At 43.6% G+C, this 27144-nt stretch overlaps 1 protein-coding gene across 19 annotated transcripts in view; it reads right to left on the reverse strand.

The window, feature by feature from the left end:
- Srrm1 (serine and arginine repetitive matrix 1) overlaps nt 1-26668 on the reverse strand; it is a 32388-nt gene extending 5720 nt beyond the window's left edge. Inside the window, exons 1-14 of one of the 19 annotated variants that reach the window (XM_063287766.1) lie at nt 26504-26668; nt 21916-22005; nt 21435-21557; nt 19208-19378; nt 18657-18772; nt 17181-17384; nt 15704-15892; nt 15291-15410; nt 12246-12520; nt 6882-6962; nt 6435-6521; nt 3653-3773; nt 3267-3308; nt 1525-1650 (exon numbers count right to left, since the gene is read on the reverse strand). In XM_063287766.1, coding sequence (XP_063143836.1) covers nt 1525-1650; nt 3267-3308; nt 3653-3773; nt 6435-6521; nt 6882-6962; nt 12246-12520; nt 15291-15410; nt 15704-15892; nt 17181-17384; nt 18657-18772; nt 19208-19378; nt 21435-21557; nt 21916-22005; nt 26504-26524 — 1766 coding nt within the window. In that variant the 5' untranslated portion in view covers nt 26525-26668. Of the gene's footprint in view, nt 1-1524; nt 1654-3266; nt 3309-3652; nt 3798-6434; nt 6522-6881; nt 6963-12245; nt 12521-13009; nt 13048-15290; nt 15411-15703; nt 15893-17180; nt 17385-18656; nt 18773-19207; nt 21147-21434; nt 21560-21915; nt 22006-26229; nt 26382-26503 lie in introns of those variants that run through there. The other 18 variants (XM_006239184.5, XM_006239183.5, XM_006239182.5 and 15 more) reach the window with 18 other exon arrangements.
- Between the last annotated feature and the right edge of the window lie 476 nt (nt 26669-27144).

A 27144-nucleotide genomic window follows, 5' to 3' on the forward strand; every position in this document is an offset into this window, starting at 1 on the left:
TCATGGTCACCAGGTACACAGCGCACACACAGATATGTAGACAAAGCACTCTACAATAAACAAACTAAGAAGGTTGCATGCAATGGCACTGTTGTCTCCTTTGAACTAGCATCCTAGTTTTTTAGTGAAAAGCTTTCAACAGACTGCCAAGTCTTCTGTCTCAAAGGACCATTTTTAGTGTAAATTCACTGCCAGGCAAAGGTATTTCTTTTTTTTTCGGAGCTGGGGACCGAACCCAGGGCCTTGCGCTTGCCAGGCAAGCGCTCTACCACTGAGCTAAATCCCCAGCCCCGCAAAGGTATTTCTAAAAGCTCGAGCCAGCTTTTCTGTTCAAGGTGACAAAATCCTGTTATGTTCTATAAAAATTACCAAGTAATACAACATTTAGGAAAACTGCACAATTCGTGCTTGGATTTTCAACAAAAATTCCTGTTCAGATCTAGGTTTATAATAAGCCAATCTTCAGGCAAAGTGGTAAAACAGAACTGGATAGTTATTTAATAATTCTGGCTAGGCACAGTGGATCCAATTTGTAATCCCAATAGCTCGGAAGTAGCTCAGCCTCAAATCTGAGGTCTGTCTGCTATATTCACTAAAATTTTATTAAAGGAGAACAACTGCTGCCTAGGAAAAGATAATACCCCACTAACGGAAACAAAGGATCATTCTACAGTGAGTGCTTGCCATCAACCACACACACAAACAAATTTAGGCTGGTTCCAGACCAGGGCTGATCTTTCTGCCTCTGCCTCCTAAGAGCCAAGATTATGTTGGTGTGCTGACACACACAGCACCACATGATGTCATTTTCTGAAGGGCTCTAACCTCTTCCTTCATGGATTATCCTTTTGATTTGGGACTCCCAGCACCTGTCAGACTAGGGTTCTACATGACCAGCAGGAGCATTGATCATCGAGGCTTTGGAGCTGCGCACATTGCAACAGCTCAGTGCAATGGCCAACGTGCACTTAGATGGTTTCCAAAGACTCTTGTACTAAAGAGCTGACATTTCTCACTCCCTCACCCTGGATATCCATCTATTTTCTTCTCCCCTTGTTTGTTTGTTGGGCAAGGTTTAGCTTCTCTATACCCAGGCTGACCTCAAGTCAAAATTTCCCTGCCTCAGCCCTTCAAGAGTTTAGATTCTGAGCATAATACTCTTGGCTCCTATTCATTCTCTCTCTCTCATTCATTCATTCATTCATTCATTCATTCTCATATTCCCTCCTCCCGGCAAATCTCTGCAGGGTTTTTTTGTGTAGCCCTGGCTGTCCTTCCTTGAACTCCCTTTGTAGATCAGGGTGGACTTGAATGCAAAGACCTGCCTGCCTCTGCCTTCTGAGTGCTGGGATCAGAGGTTAGCATCACTGCTGCCCTGACCTATTTTCTGTTTCTACAGAGTTCTGTGACCCATAAAGGAGCTCACACTTATGTGACGCTTTACGACACACAATGCAATGTCTCTCACAAAGCAACTTCTATCACAAAGACCCAGAGTTACCATGAGTCAATTGGACACAGTACCTTCGTCGTGGTGGTGGGGTGGGAGATCTGCGCCGCCGAGGAGGTGGGGGAGGAGGGGGAGGAGGGGCTGGAGAAGGAGATCGTCGTCTTCTGGCAGGAGGTGGGGAAGGACTTCTCCTCCTTCTACTACTAAACAAGAAATTAGAATTATCCTCAGTCGGTGACATTCATAATTTAAATCCCTCCAGGAAGCATATTTCCAGTGGTTAACTAACCCAGAGCATAAACTTATTTATGTTTTGCTTTTGGTATGAGTAAAAGACAGCTTTGTGATGTTAGCTTCAGGCAAAAACACACATTTGGTTATGACATAAACCACCCAACAGAGGGAGGAAAAGAAAATAAAAAAACTGACACTAGAACATTTATTTTAGTTGGGACACAAATAATAATCAGTTGGGAAACTTAGCCGAGATTTTTGTGAACCACTTGAGGGCTAAGTTCAGCCAAGCTGTGTTTTGAAAAGGTTTTTCAATTGACTTTGATTCTTCATGAGAAACACTTTGATGTAACAGACACCAAACTACTTAAGACACCAATCTGGAAGCCCTGGCTTAGAGCGGCCCCTCCTCCACAGCACAGAGACTGAGGGAAGCCCAGAGGGACTGCACACACTAGGTGACTGCTCTATCTCCAACCTTCACACTCTTATCGCTAAGAAAGATAAGTCCCATCACTGAAAACCGACTGGGCATTACACCCACCAATGCCCTAAAGACAAACCACAAACTTGTCTCAAGTACTAGAGCCACTCTGGGAGTAATGTGGTTAAAAGGACATTCAAGAACCAAATACGACAATTCTGAGTTCTACAATAAACCTCCGACACAAGCCACATACCAAGTGCCACATATTAACAAACTAGAAGCAACCTCACAAAAGACTTAAATGACAGTTAAGCCAGTTTGTCACCATTGACAAAGGAGAAAGGAGTCAATGCAAACGGTCCTTGGCTCCTTGTCCAGCCAGCGCTGACACTGTAAGCCCAGCTCAGTTTCTAAAGCTTACCACACTCTTCAGAACCCACTACCACATTCAATCTCCAACCGGATTTGATTTAGGTTTGCTGGTGATGTGTGATTAGTACTTCATATTAACATTTACATAAACACTCAAAATTATACTTAAATTTTATCCTCTCTAATGTCTGACACTGAGTCAGGCGACTACGGCGCATACCTTTAATCCCAGTACCTGGAAGACAGAGGTAGGTGGATCTGTGTTTGAAGTCAGTCTGATCTACATAGCAATTTCCAGGACAGCAAGGGCTACACATAAAAACCCTGTCTCAAAACCAAAATTCAACAAATGGGGGTAGAGGGAGAAAGCCAGGGTTGATAAGATAAGCTAAGCAGATTGCCACTGAGCCTGAAGAAAGGAAGAGTTCGACTCCCAGGATCCACACGGTGAACAGTGAACCAGTTCCTGCAAGTGTCCTCTGACCTCCAACAGGTACACGGTGGCACATGTGGAATCACACATATCCATGACAAATAAAAATACAATGATGACTTTAAATAAGTCACTCCCTACTGAGTCTAAAGACCCAGAATTCCCAGATTAAAAAATAATCTAAAGCCAACTCCTCACACAGATCTTGCACCATTTATCTGGCGTGGTAAAAACAAAAACACACACACCAAAGCAACTTAAGGCTTCCTCCAGACATAATGTGTCCGTGAGCGGGGAACTAGGTAAACTTGGTATGGAACCCTAATTTGCAAACACAGTGTCTAACCAACCTTTTAGTCACTGGCGACTGCCATCGCTTTCCCATCTGCATCCTGAGAGCAGTGGAGAAAAACAAATGTCAAGAATTCCACTCATGCAAATTAAATCCTTCTTGTGGAAGCACTTTTTAAAGCTTCAAAAAGTCTGGAATTAATGCTACAATTTAATTGCTCTATTCATGCATAAATAAGGCAATCACTCAAAACTTGTCTGGTTTTAATGTTAACTACCAACAGCAAGAAAAGCCAAACTAACCAAAAGAGCCCAAACCAACCATTGCCTATAAGTTCTGACACCAAAAATCTACCCAATTCTAAAGTAATTTTGGGGCCCAAGCTATAAATTACAGTTTCAACCCAACCACAGATCAGTCAAAACCATTAATGAAGACTGTTACCGAGGGGAAGTCTCTTTTTGGCGCTTTCGAGGTGATGGAGAGGCACTCCGAGAAGGAGAATGTCTCCGCCGCCTGCCTACCTCACCATTCTTCACATGGGATCTCTTGGGCCGCTCATCTTCTGAGGTGGAAGAGGAGCCAGAGTCTGTAATCACAGAGCAAAGAACAACAACAAAATATCACACACACACACACACACACACACACACACACACACACACACTCTCTCTCTCTCTCTCTCTCTCTCTCTCTCACACACACACACACACACACACACACACACACACACACACACACACACACTCACTCTCTCTCACTCTCCCTCACTCCCAGCCCCCTGTACACTTTACACTGCATGCTCAAGGTCCTGGGTTCTATACCCAGCACTGGAGAAAATGTTACTTAGAAGTTAAGACTCAATGACAAGGCATTTACCTAGTATGGCATGAAGCCATGAGTTCAATTCTCAGTACCATTAGGACAATCTAATCAGTACAATTAGTGACAGTCAACAGCTCACAACCAGCAGAAAACTAGCAAACCTAAGACTAGTATATCTCAAGAGTCCTGAGACCTGTATGGCTCTCTTAGGAAAGGAATCTAGGGACGTAAATGAATCAGGCTTGTAGGTGCACGCGCACATCTGAGGACAGGGATGTGGAGGAAGGAGAATCTCAAGTTCAACATCAGCCTCAGCATCACAACAAAACTCTAGTGAATTTTTTCTCAATTAATAAAGTAAAGCTTCTAAAGAACCTAAGGGCTGATGTTGTAACTAGCGGTAAAGCACATGCCCAGCATGAGAAGGCCCGGGGTCACACACTAGTAGCAAAAGAACAACAAATCACCAATATGCCACTTGAAATAGAAAATAAAACTGCTACTGTGGGGTTGGGGATTTAGCTCAGTGGTAGAGTGCTTGTCTAGGAAGCGCAAGGCTCTGGGTTCGGTCCCCAGCTCCGAAAAAAAGAACCCAAAAAAAAAAAAAAAAAAAAAAAAAAAAAAACCCAGGCTACTGTAATTACAACTATAGCTGAGTGAGGGACAGGGTGTGGCTGCTAGGAGAGAGCTTGCCTTAGCACATAGGAGACTCTGGGAATCCATCCCCAGTACTGCATAAACTGAGTACAGTGGTGCAAAGCTGGACTCTCAACATTAGGGGGTGGAGTAAAAAAACCACAAGTATAAGGTCGTTTTTGCCTAAACAGCAAGTTAAAGGCAAGCCTAGGTTACACGGAATCCTTTCTTAAAACCCAAAACCAAACACATAAAACCCAAATAAGTAACACAAGAACAGAGCCTCTGGCTTAAGACATTAGGCTTCTGCTCCCCCCGCTCTTTACTTATTTACTCTATGTGAGTACACTGTCGCTGTCTTCAGACACATCGGATCCCATTACAGATGGTTGTGAGCCACCATGTGATTGCTGGGAATTGAACTCAGGACCTCTGGAAGAGCAGTCAGTGCTCTTAACCACTGAGCCACCTCCCCAGCCCACCCTTCCTTCCTTCCTTTTTTTTTTCCTTTTTTTCGGAGCTGGGGACCGAACCCAGGGCCTTGCGCTTCCTAGGCAAGCGCTCTACCACTGAGCTAAATCCCCAACCCCCCTTCCTTTCTTTCTTGTTTGTTTGTTTGTTTTTTTCGGAGCTGAGGACCAAACCCAGGGCCTTGAGCTTGCTAGGCAAGAGCCCTACCCCCATCCTTTCTTTTTAATCTAACAATCAGAACTATAGTGAGTTCCAAGCCAGCCACAACTACAGAGTGAGGTCAAACAAAAATAAAAACCAAATAGCCACAAGCCACAATAAATGAAAGAGAGTCATAAAAACTAGTATGGTCTTCTAAACTACAGACTCCTGATATAGAACAGAATTGCAGAACTGCCTAGTAGACTCATACTAGGAATAAATTAGTCTTCCAATTTCATTCTGTTTTCCTATTGTACTCTAGATCAATTACCTTTTGTTTGGTTTGTCTCTGAGACAGGGTTTCTCTGTGTAGCCCTGGCTGTCCTGGAACTCACTCTGTAGACCAGGCTGGGCTCAAACTCGAGAGATCCACCTGCCTTTGTCTCCAGAGTGGTAGGATAAAAGGTGTGTGCTACCACCACTTGGGTCCAATTACCTTATATTTAACAATGTTGAGAATAAAGCTCAGAGTTTTGTACATAGTAAGCTATACTCTACCAGAGCCACATTCCTAACCGGATTTATTACCTACCTAACAATAGAATAATTTAAAAGCAAAACTTAAAGGCTTAAAACAAGAGATGCCTAGTGCTCAACTGAGACCTATAGCGCAAACACAATCCATGAAGGCAAACACTCAGACCCTCAGCAGTTAAGAGAGTTGGCTGCTTCGGTTTGATCCCCATCCCCCACGTGGTGGCTCACAGTGTCCACCATCCATGTTCTCACTGGATCTGATGCCCTGTCTTCTGGTTTCTTTGTGGGGGCCAGATATAAACATGGTGGGAACAATGCATGCAAGTAAAACACAAATATGCATAAAATTTTAAAGGGGGTGGGGGGAACACCAGGGTCTCATGTAGTCCAGGCTGGTCTCAAATTTACCACACAGCCAAGAGTAACTGGACTTCGCCCTCCTGCCTTCACCTTCTGAAGGACAGCATCGTAGGAGTCTTCCTGTTCGCTCTTCTGGGGACTCTCACTATGTAGCCTTCACTGGCCTCACACTCTACAGGAACTCCCCTGCCCTAGCTTCCCAGTGCTACGGTTATCACAAGTCTGAGAGTACAAAGTATTTGCTTGTTGTCCATACCAGATGAAGACTGCTGGTTCTGTCGTCTATATTGTCGCCTCTGCTGCACAGAATCAGCTGCAGCCATTTTGCTGCCTTTGTCTTCCTCTGAAAGATGGGTATGTTTGGAAAGTGCTTCTTAGTTAGACACAGGAAACGTAGTGCAGTACAACACAACAGGCACTCGGCTACACTACCACAGGTCAGTCTAGGAGACATCAATTCTGCAAACACTCCAGCTAGCTGTCAAGACCCCAAATTATGTCTAAACACTGAAGAAAAAGAATGAGGTTTAGACCAAACAGAGCACAGTTAAAGGCTGGAGCTGGGAATCTCAGAAAGTCTATGTGATGTCACTTTCAGCTCTTCCCTACTGTGGTGTCCTGTACAATGAATCTCCAACCCCAGGGAATAGTCACATATGGAAGGAAAGATAAAAACCATCTCCAGAAAGTCAATACAACTTACCAGACTCAGACAGCTCCACTTTTCTAGGCTTGGGTGCTGGAGAAGGTGACTCTCTTTTCTCAGTGCCTTTATGTTTTGTCACTAAAAAATATAGAAAAAAAACCTCACACAATAAAAAGAACAATGTTTTAATAGTACAAGAATGGGTCAGACTCTTCACATGAAAAATTTAACACAGAAAGCCTCAAAAACTAGTCCTACAGGGCTAGCGAGAACCCCGCACTGACTGCTCACGGCCCACACAGTAAAATCAGCTGGAGGCACACACTTGTAACCCAGGACCCCAAGCGCAGTGGGAGGTGAGGATGCGGAACCAACCTGCAAGTTTGTGGCCCACCTAGCCTGAATACACACAGCAGCAGAGAGTAGGGAGACCCTGCCTCAACAAGGTAGAAGAGAATCATCAACTCTCAAAAACTGTTTTAAAAACAAAAACAATTATGTTGCTCTCTAGGGACTGGAGGCCTTGGCTCAGTGGTCAAGATTGAACTCTGCTCTTGTAAAAGATGAGTGTGGCCCCCACCACCCACACTGGTGGCTCACAAACACAGGTGACTCCTGTTCCAGGGGATCTTGTGCCTCTGGTTTCCAGGGGCACTTGCAACCAACTCCATAGGCCCAACCCCCACTTGTACATTAAAAAAATGTCTTTGCCTTGATGGACACATGCATACCAGACGTGGGAACATGCATATTTGCAAACATGCACAACTCATTCACATAAAATAATGGTAATAACTTAAAAACCTTGGGCAACCAGTTCCAAATCTCCAGCCTTTCCCAAGAGAACTACAGGAGACTCTCGGAAGTCTCCTTCAGTGGAGCAAAGGTGGGGTTGGGATGCTGTTCCAAACCAAACAAAAGGCAAAGGCAAAGGCAAAGGCAAAGGCAAAGGCAAAGGCAAAGGCAAACACACACACACACACACACACACACACACACACACACACACACACGTACGTACGTACGTATGTACGTACGTACATTCAGTGCCAGAGCTTGTCTGGCAGGAAAAAGGAAACCAAGATGGACCAGGGTGCTCTTCCTTCAAGGCCCCCCCCACTGCAGGAGTCTCCATTCTTAATTTTCCTTAATGAACCTACCTACACCTGCTCTACTTTAAAGACTAAAACTCACGCAGGAAAAGTTACTTGGTCTAGGAAAGAGTATTTGGCTATCTAACCAAGAGGCCAAAGGCTCCTTAGCCACACAAAACCTTCACCATACCCAGAAGATGTTAAAGACTAAGAGTGAAGAAGGGGCTCTCCCTAAAGCCCAAGAGAAAGGAAGGGGTTGGGGCTGCCCGTACAGCATAAGACAGCCAGACCAGATTTAAGTTCCCACGAGGGAAATTGGTTTTCTAAAGTAGAATCACTCTGGTGAGAGAATGAACCACACAAGGACCTCATATCAACTGGAAAATTATGGTATGTCTTTTGAAAACTTCCTGGGACATATATACCTGGGTTTTGTTTTGAATCAGGTCTCATTACCTAGTCCTGGTTGGCCTCAAGTTCACAGTGATCCTTCTGCCTCAAACTCCAGAGAACCAGGATTACACACATGAACCACCAAACCCAGATATGTATACTAATAAACACTGTTGCTAAAATAAGATTCTATTCATTCTCATACCCCCTTTTAGAAGAGTTCTTTGGAAGCTTTAAGTAAAATTACATCACCACATTGAGAAACACAGAGACAACTGAGCAAACTGGGACTAGGAACCCAAGACTCTGTGTTCAGGACACTGATCTCACGACCATTCTCTCCTCTTAGGAGCACCCATGGGGCTGTTCAGATGGCTCAGCCATAGTTAAGAGCACCCGGATTTGGTTCCGACCATCCACACAGCAGCTTATAATTAGCTTTAATCCACTTCCAGGGGATGGATCTGGGGTCTTCTGAACTGTGGACACCAGGTACATATGTGGTACTCTCACAGATATGCAGAAAAACCCTCATGAGCGTAAAATAAATCTTGAATACAACCAAGTATATAAAAATATAATCATTACTTTTACCATGGATTGACTTCAAAGGCCACTTGAAAAGGCCCATCAAAGAAACAAACCCTTAAGGCTTAGTTGTTTTATATACTAAATGAATTTTGATAAACTGATTAGAATAGTTATGACTTATTTAATACTATAAATCCTGTCACAGACACCAGGACATAGCCATGAGAACTGGATCTAACACTCTCTGCTAGAGTACTCAAAGAGGAAATCACTATTGTAACTTCCCGGCAAGCCCTGTGTCCCTGAGTTACATTCTTGTACTTGACAACCCCAACTAGTAGTTATTTGGACAAACTACTGAATTGGGCACAGAGTGTTGAACACCTGACATTCTAAAATTCATAAAGTAACAGCGGCTGGAGTGATGCTCAGTGCAGTGGTCAAGAGCATTTGCTGCTCTTACAGAGGATGTAATTTGGTTTGCGGTACCTGCATGAGTAGCTCAGCCACGTTTAACTGCAGCTCCAGAGTGGATGCATCTTCTGGCCTGTAGACACCTGCATAGTGTGTATATATTCCCTACCACAGAACACATTACTGACAGGACTGCCAGTCTAGATTACATAAAGACTTTATAGACACAAATTGAAACCAAACAAAAGCCCCCACACCCCCCACCAAAGTTACTATCTCAAAGGACCAAAGTGGCTTGTTTGGCTGTAAGAAAATGTAGTGGTTATCCCTACAGGATAAATTGGTGCATGTTAGTTACGGAATAAAATAACTAAACTGTAACACTGCTTTTATATATCGAGACAAGATCTGGCCTCAAACTGGCTATGTAATACTGGAATGAAAAAAAAAAAGAACTGCGCCCTCAGCGGATGGTGGTGGAGCACCTTTATAATCCCAGTACTTGGGAGGTGGAGGCAGAGGCAGAGAGAGGCAGAGAGAGGCAGGAGGAGCTCTAAAGCCAGCCGGGTCTACAGAGTTCCAGCACAGCCAGGGCTACACAGAGAAACTGTTTCAGGGGGACAGGGGTGGGGTGCACTGTCACATGGAGCCAACATTACATATTTTGTTAAAAAAGTGTGAATAAACACATGGGAAAGTTCATCCTGACTCAATGTCTCAGTAAGTCTTTAGTACTATTTACAGCATACGCTTTATCCTTTAACCCTTGAGATAAAAGCATTACTACAAGTAACATTTTCTGTATTTTTCTAAATGAGATTTTTCCTTTTACTGTTATGTTAATAGTGTTTTAATAATTCAAAGAACAAATCATTCTAGCATGAAGTCAGAAATCCGAGACCAACTCTAAAACCAGAATCTTAAAACATTTCAACAGTCCTATTAATTATTAATCTCAGATTGCCCAAAAGATAACTTGTCACATAGGAAAATACATGAAGCATTCACAGAGCACAATTTAGCTGATTTAAAAGGGACAAGCTGTGGCAGGACACTTGACTCAGAACAAGTTCATGCAGTACTCAGATCATGACTGATTCAAAGTTGCTTCAAAACACCCTCAGAAGGGACTGTGAACTGTGCTCAATGACTGACCACCAAATCCCACTGCTCTTCTCTCCTTACTCCTAGTTCATTAGCCCATTATCAACAACAGATCCTAAGATGGCCAGCTAACATCTCCTCAGGAACTCCACACTATAGGAGTGCCCCTGCCCTAAGTACCCAGAGACCCCAACGTGGGCATTTCTGATCACAGTACCTAGTGGAGAAGCCAAACAACTTCCTCATTCCACCCTCCATCTTCCTCCCTAGTCACCAGAGACATCCCTCAGTGGAGCAGCAACTCAGCAATTCTCACTGCGCAGTAACAGGAATGGACACTTAAACTCTTACTAACTGTGGCTAAGTCACTCGATCAAAGAACCTGACTACTGTGGTCTTCTGTAGCTGTCAAATCTCAACACTACGGTCACATCCACAGAGCTCAAACCTATTTAGAGCTTCAGTGGACATAAAACAGACTAAACTGCCCACAGTGTAACTGTCTGGTTAAAGAGGCTGCTCCTTGCCTCAAGCCTACAAGAACACACAACAGGTCCCGCTGCCCACAACCGTGTCTCCTGAATGCAGTTATCTATGACACGTGTGCAAGGCCCACATCAGAGCAGGAGCCTGGCACCTGTGCAGGCTCATAAGTCGGTAACTAATAAGTTCCAACAATGGCCATATTTTAATAGTTAACTCCTTCAGTTCAGGTAGAATAAAATAACTTCTATATAATCTAAATGAAAAAAAAAATGTATTTTCCAAAATAATTGTGGGAACTCTGAACAGTTTTTTTCTTCAGAGAGCTTTCTAGCTCTAAACACAAGAAATGTTTATGCGTGTAAATGTCATAGGAAAGACAAGTGAGCGAGAGCAATGAGTACTAGATTAGGACATGGTGATGGACTCAAAGAGAGGCTGAAATGTGCTCATTTTTATATAAAATTAATACAACGCATGCTAAAAAATAGTTAAATATCACACATTTGGTTACTGAATGAACTTGATGTTAAAATTAAGTAATGATCTGTACTTTAGTTTTTATGGTTTGCCATTTTTAGCAGGTTCTCTTCCCACAGCTATCCCTCGGTGGAACAGGTGGAACGCACAGCTTGACTAGGCCTTGTGGTGCTCCCTTGTTATCCAGGCACTTTGGGCAGTCAGTGGGCTCAGAACACCACTCTCGAAAACCCCAACCCTCTCACCCCCCCTCCACTCACCTTTCAGGCTGCCCCTATTTCTCCAGCCCTAGCACCAAAGGCACCACCGGAATGGATCCTCTCCCTTTTCTTCACGTGTGCTTAGTGCTAAATAAAGCAAACCCCAGCAAACCAGTTTCCACACTGACTAATACACACTCTACTTTGGCTGGCACAACCACAGGCCTCCAGTTCTTCAGAAACCAATCTACTGAACAGAGTAGGGACATCATCTTAGATTGTAAATCCATAAATCAATCAAAGAAATAAAGCAAATCAACCTTGAAGGGGACACCATGTCCTTCCCCTGGGAGCATAACTGTGACCAAAAATAACAACAGACACAAAGTCTGCAAATAAGATATTAAACAAAAGCCTTAAGCAGAGGTGTGGGGAGGGAGGGTGGAAAATAGTTAACTGATCGGTCTCAATAAAACGAACCTTTACAGTAAGAACACACGCTTCAATTTGTTACCCCACTCAAACAGCCTCAACCGAGCTATGATCTGTGCCACCTGTGCATAGAGGACAATGAGGAAAAAAAGCATCTTTACATATTGTCCCATTTCAGCCAAGCCCATTCAGTGTCACATAGAAAGTACTGCCCAGCCTATTCTGGTGGAAGGTAGGTACAAGTGGGCTCACCCAGATGCCAAAGGGAACAAAGTGCGTTGTGTTTGTACCTTTACCCGAGGTTCTTCCTGGAGACACAGACACACGACTTTTTCTTGCACGGTTTGACTGCTGGGGAGTTGGGGAATGGCGAGTTTTGGGTGGCGGAGTTGCTGGAGATGACGGCCGGTGCCTTCGCCTCGGAGGACTTGCCGAAGGTGATAACCTACGAGTTTTCCGAGGAGGGCTGGATGTCCTCTTGGGAGGCTTCTTTGGCGGTGACCGGGAACGAGATGAAGAGGACGACGAGCTACTTCCAGACAGCGATGCGGAAGAACGTCTCCTTCTGTGGAAAAAGCACTCACTTCACTACCTGCGTCCCTTTGAAGAGTGACTTCACAGTATGTACAATATGCACAGAAACACAGCTAGTTCTTTTAATCCAACTTTTGAGTTTATGTAGCTAAGTACATAAATTACTTCAAAAATATTGGAAACAAAACCATAACCTAGGACAGGAAACAGCTATCTCTGAGAGTAAAACACATAACTCCTGATTGTGTTTGAGCTATGAATGCTATAATCCAGTAACCAAGCAGCCCCTTCCAGAAGGGAATACTGGGGTTATGGAGTTTGCACAACTTTGAGGGTGAGAGACAGAGACAGTGAGAGGGAGAGAGTATTGTTCATTCAGAGTGATGTCTAGCAGCTTTTAAGTTTCACTAAAAAATATGTGCAAGATTTGAAATTCATTTAGCTACATAAACTTAGAAGTAGGGGCCTCTCGAATTCTGCAGCAAAATCTGTGGTTAAGTTCTGTTGCAATTACGTGTACCTGCAGAATTCACCTTTGGCAGAAGAATTCCTGAGAACCTGAAAAAAAGAAACCCTACCTTAAGTGTGAGATTAAAAACTGGCTGAAAGGGAATCTTACACAATCTTCAAAATACCGTGACTGCTACATCGCTTAGTGCGCACTACTGAGACATGCTGTTCGCCAAACTCCAGTGGAAGAAACTGGTCTCTCTCCCTAAGGGAGCACCGACATCACTTCTTCCTGAAGCAGAAGGATCAATCTGAAGAGTGTGATGCCTGGAATTTCACCACATTGTCTGTCCTGTCCACCAGCCGCACCAGCAACTTTGCACGCTCAAGTTCTGATCCCTCGATAACGATCCCAGAGAATGGTATTGCAGTTGTTCTGTTGTTAAAAGTATGGGTCTAAAATGCTACCTGTGAAGATGTAACTTGAAGGAGCTTACTGGGGATTTTCCCATTTTCTAGTTTGTCCGGTTGTCTATAAAGAACATTAACTCAACAGCTTTTCCCAGGGCTAGGAGTGCACTTCCAAGGTGGAGCACACAATCAGGCCAAGTGAGGCCCTAGTTAAACTAGCAGCAACAAGGAAAAATAGAAACCCAAGTTCTATACAAAGCAGAGTTGAAAAGCAAGCTCAGGCAACAAACCAACAAGGCAGAAAAACTCTGTTCTTGTGCATCAGGCCTCCACTTTGGGTAAGGTTAGGTATATCTTATTATGACACTAGTAATGGCTTTATCTAGGAATGGGATTATGGGAACTGTCCTTTTATGGTTCCTCTGTCTGAGTTGTTACTAAAAGTTTCATTACAAAGTGTGGCAGACGAGTTACTGGCAGTTGTGAGCCCCTGATGTGGGTGCTGGGACCTAAACTCCAGTCTTATGGAAGAGCAGCAAATGCTCTTAAGCACTGAGCCATCTCTCCAGCTCCCTCAAACAACAGTTTTGATACATATATTTTTTATACCACTATATTCTAACCACCACAATTCCCAATATCCTGATTTCTAAAAAGGAACTGAAGTAAAACAGATGCCTGTCTGCTTTAGAAGACCTTTGAATGCTTTATGACTATCTGTTTGTTTGAATACTGGCAAAAGGATAAATAAATTACATAAACAACAAAAACAACAACAACAACAATAACAACAACAACACCACCACTACCACCACCACAGTACGGCAGGCAGAGATGGCTTAGCAGGTAAAGCATTAGTGTCTCTCTAGGACATTGGCTCCCAGCACCATCAGGTGGCTAACAACTGCAGGTTACTGCAGATCCAAGGGATCTGGAGGCCTCTGCACTCACATGCACATAACCACACGCAGACACACACCTACACATAATTCAAAATACATCTTTTTAGAAAAAAGAAAGACACTGTAAAAGTACTTGCTCTGCCTGGTGACTCAAGCTCAATCTCCCAGAACCAAAGGAAGAGGAGGACAGACACTGTAATAGCCCACTGACCTCCAGTCGCCAAGTATTTGCACGTGTATGTATACATACAAAGTAAGTTAAGTTCTTAAAACAGACGGCTGGAGATGGAGTTTTTAAACTGGTAAAATAAGCTCGTTAACTCTGTTGTCAGCTGCCTTTCAAAGGGAGGCAGCTTAGGGAAGGATGGCTCAGGGCTTAAGAGAAGCTTCTCCTTTTGCAGAGGACCTGGTTTCAGTTCCTAGCACCCACATGGTAGCTCACAGCCATCTCTAACTCCAGTTCCTGAGGATCCAGCACACTCCTTTGTCTTCTGGGGGCACTTCACACATGTGTTACACAAATGCAGACAAAGTACTTTGTACACACAACACACAGAAAACTTGCCATTTCTTTTTTTGGTGTGAGTGTGTGTATGTGTATAAAACAGAGTCTGTGAAGAGGATGACTTTGAAATTCAGGGCCTTTTCCCTCTACCTCCAGTGTGCTGAAATCACAGGTATGAAACACCATCCTGAGGTCTGTACAGTACCGGGGAAAGACCCCAGCAGGGCAGGGGTTCTCGCATTCGCAGCAAGCATCTTACCAACTGAAGTACACTGCTAGTTCTTAGTCCTTATCCAGAGAAAAGTTTTAGTGAGCTCTCAGAGGCCTAACATACAGAATCAAGAAGACCAGTGACTATTTCTTTCCCAACATTAGATGTCTTTCATAGCTAAACTGTTGCACGTGAAGTGCATCAAGATACTTCGCAGACTCCCTAGTACAGTTTGTTTGCCAGCAGACAAAAAAATTTGCCCCCTAAAATTATACCAAGGATTACCCTAAGTTCCAGGCACCCGACACTAAGAGAGTCTCACCGTCTCCCTGGAGACCTACTCCTCCTGTGCCGTGGTGGAGGAGGCATCCGTCTTGGTGGAGTTCTTCTTCGGGGAGATGGTCGTCGTCTGGGGCTTGGTCGCCTTCTAGGAGAGTATGATCTGCCATAAGAAACAGAATTAGGCCCCAAGGACAAAAAACTTCTTGTCACTAATTTCACCACCACCACACTCATGCAGATTCTTATAGTACACAGCAAACTGGACTTCTCATAAAGAGGCTGACTAGATCAAATGGCCCACAGACACAAAGTCCAGTTGAGACAGCATCTCCTCACTGGCTTAACTGCCGGTCACCTTCATCCTTAATGTTTTCTGTAACTGTCACTGTTTACTACTTTGGAAACCAGCACACACAACTAAAAGTGCACACCAGTCCGGGGGCAGCAACACACCTTGATCGGGATCTATGTCGCCGTCTGGGTCTCGTATGAGAAGGTGACCGAGAACGAGTCCGGGACCGTGATTTGGAACGTGACCGAGATCTTGGTCGAGTCTTTTCCTTTTCCTTTTTGGAATTTTTTTCTGGAGATGGTTCTTTGGGCTCTGGTACAGGCTCAGGCTTGGGAGCTTTCAAGATGTCACTGTGAAAATAGCATTTTGTTTTGTTCCCCCGACTCTCCTCAGAATTCCATGCCAATTCAATCATTGGCTATCTTTAGAAAGTATTTATGGAGGTTGGGGATTTAGCTCAGTGGTAGAGCGCTTGCCTAGGAAGTGCAAGGCCCTGGGTTCGGTCCCCAGCTCCGAAAAAAAGAACCAAAAAAAAAAAAAAAAAAAAAAAAAAAAAAAAGAAAGAAAGAAAGTATTTATGGTGCAAGCTTGATCACCTGGGTTCAGTTCCTCGGAACCCCACAGTGACAATGAAATTAAAGCCACACTCTTAACCATGGGGCCTGTCCCTCACTACTAACAGATTAAAGGGTAAAAACAGATGCAGAGCACCATATTTTTTAAAAAAGTTTTCAAAACCTGCAAATACCTCTTGGTTTCAAAGGACAGGTACACATCCTGATTCACTGAGCAACTAAGAATTTATATCCCCTTTTCATGTGTGGGACAAGAACTGTGTCACTGTCAACTGCATGAGTCCAGAAAGCCTGATCCCTGGGAGCCTTTGGAGCCATGAAGGGAAAGAGGCTGACTTGACCAAACAGCCCATAGGCACAAGGTCCAGCTGAGACAGGATCTCCTCATCTCCTCGACCACCAGTCAAGCAATCAGTGGATAGCGCTTTGTAGTGGCCATGGATGGGTGCTGTGTGAGCAGTGTGCACGACTGCAGAGGCTGCGTGCAGTGCTGTGTGGCCTTGTAAGCTATGAGACTGGATGCAGCAGATGCATTGTGCTCAAGAGAAACGCAGCCATGGGGCACAAACGGTTCCCCTGAAGAGGGAGGGTAGCTTTTATTTAGGATATTTTGTACCCCAGTTAACAGAAGTGAATAAATCTCTTTGCATTTGGGGGTAAAGATGTTTAATAGGATATAGGTCAGTGACAAAAACTGCAAAACTCTGGGTTATATCCCCCTATTACAAAAAGAAAACAAAACAAAACAGGAATTTGTCCACAATATATTGTGGCAAGCAGGTAGGAAAATCAATAATTATGATCTATAAAATTTTTGAAACAATATGGAAGATAGGCAGTCACCTCTGGGGCATTTTCCTTATTTCACACACACACACACACACACACACACACACACACACACACACACACACACACAAATTCAGCTTCATTTCCAACACTAACTTTATAATATTAAAAAACTTAAGAAAAGGAAAACTGGTACTTTGCTTTGAAGTTAGCAGTGTCATCTGAGGGGGCACAAACAGCCTGACAAGACTATGTAACAGAGTTAAGAACGTGCCTTGTAGATGTGGCCTCTTGTACTGAAGAGTCTTTCATTCTCACTGATGGTTCTGGGAGCTCTGGAGATTTCTCCTTCTTTTCTGGGGCAGGGGAAGGGCTCCGGCTCTTGGTTCTGTGACGGGGAGATCGAGAGTGACTGCGCTTTCTCTCTCTCCTGACAGGGGAAGATCGTCTTCTAGGGGAAGGAGATCTGGATTTGCGTCTAGGATGAAAGCAATTTTTTCAGATTTTTTAATAATGTAGTTTAGAGTAGACAAAGGGAAAATCAAGGATTAATCTTTTAAGTTACCCAATGTTGTCTGTATCTGAGAAGTTTCACATGGAAACAAGATATCCATTTCATCTACTTGAGAAGGAAAAGGCCAGAGAGAACTAGAAGGACAAGCAAACAGAGGTAACAGCCTCAAGTACCAGTTAGAAGGGGAGGCACGGAGTTGGGCTGGAGGCACCGGTTCTCAACTATTCCCAACGATCACTCAAAGACCAATGCCTCAGACGAAAGTGCTAAAGCAACTCTTCCTTACCAGGAAGTCAGCCCTGTATACCAACGTACCACAGTATAGGTAGCTCCTATCAGAGATGCCCAGGCAGAGCCTCAAGATGCAGGAAAATGGATGGTGCAATACAAGTAGTACGTTCTCAAGAAAAGAGAAATGCCAAATGTTTATTGGCGGGAGCCCCTTCTTCCTTTCTAAGCTGTAGTGCGCCTAATCCAAAAATATTTACTAGTTTTTAAAAACTGTAGTAACGCTAAACGGCAGGGTGGCTTGCGCTCAGCCTTAGAGGCACTCCTTCTGTAAGTTTCCAAACTCAGCACAAACTAAATAACAAAAATATTGCTTCCTCTTTTCTTTACGAATCCCCAATTTATTTTTAAAAGACCTAAGAATGAAAAGCCTGATGGAATTCTCACCTTTTACCACAAATATAGCAGAAGCTGACCGTGGACTTAAAAATGTGAGCCTAACAATAGTCTCATGGGAAGAAAGAAGAAAACAAATAAATGATCTGAAGGTTGGGCTCAGTACAACCATCTAAGAAAAGCAGAACACGGAATTAGGTAAGTATATGAATGCTAACGAGCAGATTTAATAAAAGGGAAATGGAAATAGTCAGAATACAGTACCAACAAAAATCCCAGTGCTTTATTTAAGCAAAGCAATATGAAATCCTCATTTCTACTTAAGAATGAGTAACTCATCTAAATTACAGAGGTGATCACGGGTTTTTTTAAGAGTATCTTAGCATTGCCTGGACTGGCCTAGAAGCCAGCCCTACCCCCACTGCCTCAACCTCCTGGGTAGCTGTATAAAATATGCCAAAGTGCTGGCAAGAAAGGCTCTCTCTAGCCCAGAAGCACACAGCAGCTCTCCAGTAAAGCTCCCCAGGTCTTCAAGCTGGGAGCTTCTGCCAGAGCACCCCTCAGGACCCAAGGCACCTAGAAAACACTGTCCTTGTATCTGTTCTGTCCTACCTTCTTGGGCTGCGAGACCGCTCCCTCTTCTCTCTGCTGCTTTCTTTTTCTTCCTTATCCCTCTTATCTTTATCTTCATCTTGTTTTTTCAGAGACGCCAATTTTTCTTGTTCAATCTGTAAGCACACAGTGAGACGCTAAGAGCCAGCCATCAAAGCACCCCACACTGGCGTGGCAACCACCGCGGCTGGTGCAGGGGGCTCCATGCTCTCAACTTTACTCTTCCAACACTCTTTCCGTTATCCTTTATCATTACTATAAATTTATAGCATTTATTTAAAGTCTGTGACTTTATAATTACTGCCTATGTGAGAACTTGCACATATTTTTTCCATACTTCATTTAAATTCTCTTTTAAGGTAAACTAAACACTAAACAAAACCAAAGATCCCTGCCAATCATCACTGACCTCTGGGAAAAAGCTGCTCTAATTTTCGTGAGAGTGGTAAACCACAACCAGTGTACAGTCACACCACAAGTTAAAAGCTCTCAAAGGAAACAGCTATCCTTAAAGCAAACCATCAGCCTCAAGTCAGTTCAAAAAGGATTACTTGTCTCTGCTTTATCTCTTCCTTCTTCAACTCTAGGAAAGCAGAAGGGATTCCGGCGATATTTTCTTGTGCACTTAACAGCAGAGGCCACAGTTCTCCCATGAACTCTCTAGCATTCTTCCCATTCAAAAATCCAGTCAGGTTGATTTGCATCATTTTGGAATCTGGGTTCTGCGAAAAGACATGACAGGAAGAAAACCAGGTTACTTCAAAACCAACGAACCAACCTGAAACTCACGTAAATTAGTATTTAAGTCTACCATAAGGGGCTTAGGTACATATATACAAATATATATGCTCCCTACTTGCTTCTTGGTGATATAATTTCTAGATAATCAAAATTTCCCTCACTGAACCAAAAGCATTAGAGCAGCCTTTGTGGGTTTCCTTAAGTATTTAGACTGTGTGGCTGTTAGTGGGCCTCATGTAGTTATCAACTTTAAAGACAATCATGGAACAAACACTATACATTCTAGCACTTACTAACAATACTTGCTTGGCTGGAAAACTTGCCCCAACAAGAAGTTGAAAACGTACATAGACACTTCTCTTTACACTACGGTAACTTTCTGTAAACTGTCTATTATCTAGTGTTCAGTTACAAGAACTAACAGGTTATGCATGCAGTCTGTAACATCTGAAGACTAAGCTAGAAGCCTGACTACTGCACATGGAAACCTATTACTAGCAATGCCACAGATGCTCAACTGTCCACAAAACTAGGAGTCAAGATTTCTAAAAGTAATGTGGGTTTTTAAACACTAGGTCTGTTGGTCAAGCAACAAGGTCCGTATAACAAGCACAGCTCAATAGCACAAAGCAAGTACAGATTCCAGGTGTCTTCAGTTTCTTCTTGGAACCTTGGGGGTTTGGAATCGCCAAGTCCCCTGTAGAGAAAGATGTTCCCTTGGCTTGCTTCCGACTCCCTACTGCAACTCAACCACCTTGAGTTTAATGTTATATCATTTATCTAAATTGCAAAAGACGAACAAGCAATAATGAGTACACAACCACAAAAAAAGAAAAGATTGTTTAAAAAGTTCTAAACTTTAATCTCATGCTCACTACAAGGGGAATACTACCAGATATTTAGGTTTTAAAGTGTACTAAAATTCAAATCAATAAAGCATTTCTCCAATAAAGTTTACTATTAAGCATTTATAAAACAGTCTCCCATGTTTCTGGTTTCTAAATGAAATAAATATACTTAAGTATAAAGTCCTTTCTTAAAATTAAGTCTTAAGAAATATTCAAAGCAAAATAATTACCACATTGTTTTAAAAATGAAATACCTTATCGTTTGGAATGGTAACTGTTCTGTCAGAATTCAAGCATGAACTCTTGGGAAGAGGAGTAATGTAAAAGTAAATTCCCATCAGTGATTTACCAAAAGGTTTTATGGTACATCTTTACTGTCCTTGGGATGCCATGACAAAACAGCAAACTATGTTATAACAGAAATGGTTTAAACATCAGCTGTAATATCTTGTATTATTTAATATTGGAAGATAGGAACAATCATGTTAACTGGCTTTTCTAGGACTGTCAAGTTATCTGCCTGAAATTTTACTATAATGTAAATAAAATCCTGTGCCTTAATTCTAACTGGTAACCAGCTGACTTGCAACTACAACTTAAGTCTTTAGTTCTTTTAAAAGCAACATCCAATCAAATCAGAATCGCCCCTCATGCTTCAAATACATGTCCACCTCAAAATGCTACTTTAAAGAGCAGTATACAGCTTTACCAATTGCTCTTGTTTGTGTTTTTGTTGTTGTTGTTGATGTTTGGCCACTTTACACAACTCACCTCCAAACACACACTGCGTCATCAAGGGAGTTGGGTCAGAGCGACATTGGGACACTCACTCTGCTGTGACCTAATAAGGTGATGGTGCTATACTTCAGACGCAAGGAATAACTTCCATTTTGGTTCAGGCCTTTTAAATCATAAATCACATTATCATTAGAAAATTGCTGTCAAAGTAACTTAACATGTAACAGCAAAATTACAAACAGTAAGTTTGATTTTTCACCTGTGTAGCTTTCAAAACTATGCACCTTCACTAAACCTCCAGCCTTAACAGTTGTTTTACAAAGTGAATTCTTTTCACAACAAACATTGTAAAATATCCCTTCTAGATTTGTATTCCACAGAAAGCCTGAGTTTCCACAGATTCACAAATCATGTCACATATTCAGAAGTAAGAGCCATCTGTATATTATACCTTCACTTCCAGCTGGTTGAATATAAACTCAATCACAACATCATCTTCGAATCCAAGGATCTCAGTCACTCTTTTTGTTATCCAAGGCTTTATAACCTCCAAATTTACTTTGCTCATGTCCACCTGAGGAGACAGGCAAACCAGTAAGTCCAACTTTACTGCAATAAGAGTCACTTTCTCTAACGGTTTCCTGTAGCTCATGTACATTTAAAAATTTATCTAGGGGTTGGGGATTTAGCTCAGTGGTAGAGCGCTTGCCTAGCAAGCGCAAGGCCCTGGGTTCGGTCCCCAGCTCCGAAAAAAAAGAAAAAAAAAAAAATAAAAAAAATAAAAATTTATCTAGCATGCTCATTCTTTGGTTGCACTGTGTTCATGGTATGGCTAAGGGGGAACAAACTGTGAACTTTTTTTTGCACAGAAGTTAACAGTTCACCTCCCCACCCTTAAAATGCAACAACTGCAACAGTCCCACCCAGAGTACCTTTTTTTCTAGACATTCTGCAAATTTCAGCTGCTTGAGGAGTTTCTTCTGTTTGTTGCTGAATCGATTATCCTGCTCCGCACTTGTTCCCTGAAGGATGCAAACACATGGCTTAAGAATGCAAGATTTAACTTCTCCTGTTTCAGTTAAAAAAAAAACCAGTACACATATGAAGGGGTCAGAGGACAACTTTGGAGAGTGAGTTCCCCTTCCAACACGTGGGCCCCAGGGACGGAACTCAGTTCATCAGGGTTGGTGGCAGGTGCTTTATCCTTCTGAGCTATTTTGCCAGTCTTTTCTAAAATAAAATTACAACGAAAAACTTAAGTTTCCTCCATTAGCCCAGGACAGCAATCAAACCAGCAGCAATCTTCCTGTCTCAGTTTCCCAAGTGGCAGCTTGAATCACCATACTGTTGATTAACTAATATTCAGATATAAAATGTATGTTCTTTTCTTGATGTAGTTGACACAAAGCGTCTATATTTTAATATTAAAAAACATTAAGTCAAATATAATACAGAGTAAGATACCCTCTCCACAATCAATGTTAACTTTGACATAGACTTTTGCAGGTGATTAAATGAGAAAACTGAAACTTTTCAAGTTTTCATCTTCTAAAAATAGCATTGATTCCAAGATTACAGTGGCAGGAGAGCCACAACTTTATGAATGAAGAAACAGAAGCAGGAAGACTGCAGCAAATTCCAGTGTAGCCTGCTAGACACACCAAGTTCCAGTCAACATAGCAGAACACTATCAGAAGACTGAAACCAGAGGATGGAGACACACCTCAGTGGCAGTGCTTACCCAGCATGCAGAGGAAGCCCTGGGTTTAATCCTAGTACTACATAAACCTGGTATGGCAGTACTTGTAATCGGAGTCCTAGGGATTTGAAAGGTTAGAATTCAAGGTCAATTTGGTTCCACAGCCTGAGAGATACGGGAAACCCACTGTGCTGGAGGGGGTGCATGCCAAGAACCAAAAATGTGGGGCACAGTGGTACACAAATATAATCCAAGCATTTGGGAGTTTAAGGAAGACAAGCTATCTTTAACTGCACATAGGTCAGCTCTTCCATTCTGTCTCAGAAAGAAAAATGGATGGTGGAGGATGAAAGGATGGAGAAAAAGGGGGAAATGGAAATGGGGAAGAGAAGGAGAGAGGAGCAGAGAAAGAGAAAGGAGAAAGTGTGAATTAATGAATTTAAAGTCAAGTGAAAAGGCATACTCATAATTCTAAATTCTAAGACAAGCAAAAAGGATTGGGGGTTCAAGGCAGACTTGTGAACCCCAGGGGACTCTAGTTGGGGGACAAACAAGTTGCTGAGTGCACGAAAACAAAATTTCACCAAAGGACTCATCAGAACATCATGGCATCACAGTTTTTTGTTCATTTCATCCTTCATCCTGGCTCAACTGAACACAGAAGGAACTGGCTCTGATGTGAAATCTGCAGATTAGTTTGCTGACTAGCTACAGTCCCTTGAAAATCGATCAAGAAAACTTTTGTTTGGCCTGAGTATGGCATGCAGCACTCAGCTATCACGTACAACACCCGAGGTATGGTTCCCATTACTGTATCAGCAGCAAAAAGCTTTGGGTAGGCTGTGGTATCCAAAACCTCCAATGCCAGCACTCAGGAGGCAGAGGCAGGAGGGTCTCCACCTGTGTTCCAGGACATATGGTGGACACACAACCTAATCTCTGAGGATCATATGTCAAATTACGGGCAATGAAGCAAAACATAAAGATGAATGTCTGGAGCTGAAGGGGTTTGCAACCCCTTAAGAAGAACAGTATCAACCAACCAGACCCCCCCCCCCAAGCTCCCAGGGACCAAACTACCATCCTAAGAGTACACAGGGATGGACCTATGGCTCCAGTCGCATATGTAGCAGAGGATGGCCTTATCGGGCATCAATGGGAAGAGATTGGCCTGTCAAGGTTCGATGCCCCAGTGTAGGGGAATGTTGGGGTGGGGAGGTAGGATGGGATAGCGAGTTTCTAGAAGGGAAACCTGGAGAGGATAACATTTAAAATGTAAATTTTTAAAAATTCAATAAAAGAAAAAGATGGGTATCTGGGATGATAGGATGCCAATTATACTCATTTGATCATTACATGGCATTATTATGTGTAACTATTAATGTTGGTGAAAAGATCAAACCTATTCAAATCACCTGGAAAGTGATCCAGAAAGGCTGCAACTCAGTAGTAGCACTTGGCTAGCATATACAAAAGCCCTGTGCATGGGCCTGAGGACTGCAAAACCAAAAAGGTTTTAAAGAAAAAAGTAAAAAGTTTTGGGCTGAGAGTGGTAGCCTATTATCTTTAGAGATAGGCCACCTCTAAAGAGTTCAAAGCCAGTCTGGTCTGCATATCATGATTTTGTCTCACCTCTGCCAAAAAAAAAAAAAAAAAAAAAAAAAAGGAAGGAAGGAAAGAATTTTACCTTGTAAGACTGTTGATCAGTAAATACTATCACCAATTCTTAAATCTAATTCTAGTCAAAATTAGGTTGTACTAAATAACTGATCTAAAATTCCCCCCCCATTCTCCCCTTTCTTTCTTTCTTTTTCTTTTCTTTCTTTTTTTTTTTTTTTGAGACAGGGTTTCTCTGTATAGCCCTGGCCATCCTGGAACTCACTCTGTAGACCAGGCTGACCTCAAAATCAGATCTGCCTGTCTCTGCCTCCCCTCCCAGAGTGTTGAGATTAAAGACATGGGCTGGCAATCTAAATTTTTCTAACTCACCAGAGTTTAAATACTCCTGACTCCTCCCATTTTGCCAGATGTGCCTGAAACTCTAGAATTGGGAGGTCAAGGCAGGGCTCTAGGTCTAAGGTTAGTCTGTTAGAGAACCTAGTTTCAAAACAGTTCAATTGCCCTATAAGACCCAACCCAGGGACAATGAAACTGCTTCATCTAGGAAAGTGTAAAAAGAATATTTTTAAAACTGGGTTCTTTTCCAGATTCTGTCCATTTCAAAGGACAACTTCACCTGAAAATTGACATATTACTTTGATTTCTTTCTTCAATCCCCTTTCCACTAGAAATAACTGACGGGGCTGGTACTGGCAATACATGCCTTTAATCCTATCATTTGGGAGCCAGAGACAGGCAGATCTCTGAGTTCAGGTTAGCCTGGCCTACAGAGTTCCAGGGTGTGCCAGGCCAAGGCTACACCGAGAAACCATGCCCTGAAAACCCAAAATGAAAATGGTAGGAAAAAAGAAAATAATCGACAAGTGAAAAAAAAAAACAAAAAACAAAAAACCCCAAAACCTTTAACTGTTTTTAAGTGTAATGCCCATGTCATAAGACATGAGTATTGACTACAAAAGATTAAGTGCCTAGTTTGTAGTGCAAATATTTGGGGTGCTGGAGATAGAACCCAGTGTCTTGTTCACGTTAGACAAGCTCTCATGAACTACATACCCAGTCCCAAGAGGCATCCTTATTATCTCCTTCGGTCTTCCTACCTTCCTTTTTTTTTTTTCCTTAAAAAATGCACACAAACTGTAAACTAGCTCGATCCAGGGAATGCAAAAAAAAAAAAAAAAAAATCTAAACCGCATGAGAGAGATGAGAGAGAGCTGGGACTTGGGACTTTTACCAAGCAATCTCTATGAGGTTCTACTCTGGATTCAAAGAATCAGCGATCCCGAAAGGGAGCGTTGTTACTTTGTAATCTCACAAGTGCCCGTTCCCACACACCTAGATCTCGACTTGTACCTAATTTCCTTCAAGAGTGGACCTAATAAACTGCTTTAGTGTGGGATACCAACTCCAAGGTAACGTCCCTTGTCTTGGACTTAGGGTAGAATCAACAGCCTCTAAACATGGGCTGTAGGGAAAGGGTGCTAGCGAAGAGCGGGAAGCGCTGTGGACGCACACCGTAATCTGCCTCCACCCTCGCAGACACAGCTCGCTCTAAAAGCCTCCAATTCAAATGTTCCAACTACAAATTATCTTAAGTTCCCCTCCCCGAAGAACTATCAAATTGGGCGGGAGCGCTCACGAACTCTGACCCTGCGCCGCCGCGAAAGCTTAAGACCCAGAGGGTGGACCCTGTACGTAGGGATTGGGGGCTGGGGGGACATTCGCTTTCTCCAAAGCTGCCGCTAAAAAAAAAAAAAAAAAAGCCCCTCTTCTCAAAAACCTCTCTCAGGACGTATCCCCAAACCGTACAACCGGTACCCCGCAGCCGCCTCAGGCTTCCCAGAGGCCTCCCCCTAGTGACTTCCTCCTTGGGGCTCCGCTAGGCCCCAAGCCCCGGCGTCCGGCGCGGCGTCCGGACTGCAGGCCTCACCAGACGGCCGGTGAGGTTCGGCTCTAGCCCATTCCCGCCGCCATTTTCCGGCCACCGCCGCCGCCGCGTAGGGGGGACGATCCCAGAGGAGGAGACTGCGCAGGGGCACACCGGTCTCGGCCGCAACGCCGAGGACAGGGTGCGCTAGCCACAAGCCCCCTCGGGGTCTCTAAGGCCTCCCTCCACGGGCCGTCCTGTCCCGAATTTTGAGCGCCCCCTCGGGTCTTACAAACAAACCTCTCGCCTCTACCCAGATCCCCGCGCTACTACTTACGCGGAAGAATCCCGCGTCCATCTTGCTGCCTCGCTCGGAGATCGCTCCCTATCCCAGTGTGCACCGCGCCGCCGCGACGGAGGGCGGGACCGGCAGAGGGGAGCCCAGCGCCGGGATGCTGCGCGCGCCTCTCCACCCGCCCGCTCCGGCGGGCATGCAGCTGCGCCTGCTCAATACGCCACGAGGACGACACGCATGCGCAAGCGTACCAGGGCGGCAGCAATGAGGGGAGGTGAGCTCGGCGACTGCAACCAATGGAAATAGGAGGGCGAATTCTTGGGCCGCCCCACCCTACAGATCTTTTTTTTTTTTTTTTTGTGGCGCACGATCTGCGGTGTTCGCGCGATTTGAGTTGATCCTTCCTTTGATCCGTAGTGGGAGGATGGGGGAAGGGGTTGAGGTGAGATGTCGGGGAGGCCTCAGTCCTGGGGTGGATGGAGTAGCCATAAAAGAGAATGATTGCATAGGGGTGGTGCTGATGCGGCAGCCTGGTGCGCCAGTTAGTTGTCATTGTGAAAGTTGAGTGGGCTTTAGGAGGTTGCGGGGGAAGGGGGGGGCGGGGGCGGGGAGTTGATCCTGGAGTGTCAGCTCGAATAAGCCCGCGTTTTAGCCGGATGTGCGTCGCATCTGGCTTGTGTTCG

This window comes from Rattus norvegicus, chromosome 5 (genome assembly GCF_036323735.1).
Source record: "Rattus norvegicus strain BN/NHsdMcwi chromosome 5, GRCr8, whole genome shotgun sequence".
NCBI classification, from domain to species: domain Eukaryota; kingdom Metazoa; phylum Chordata; class Mammalia; order Rodentia; family Muridae; genus Rattus; species Rattus norvegicus.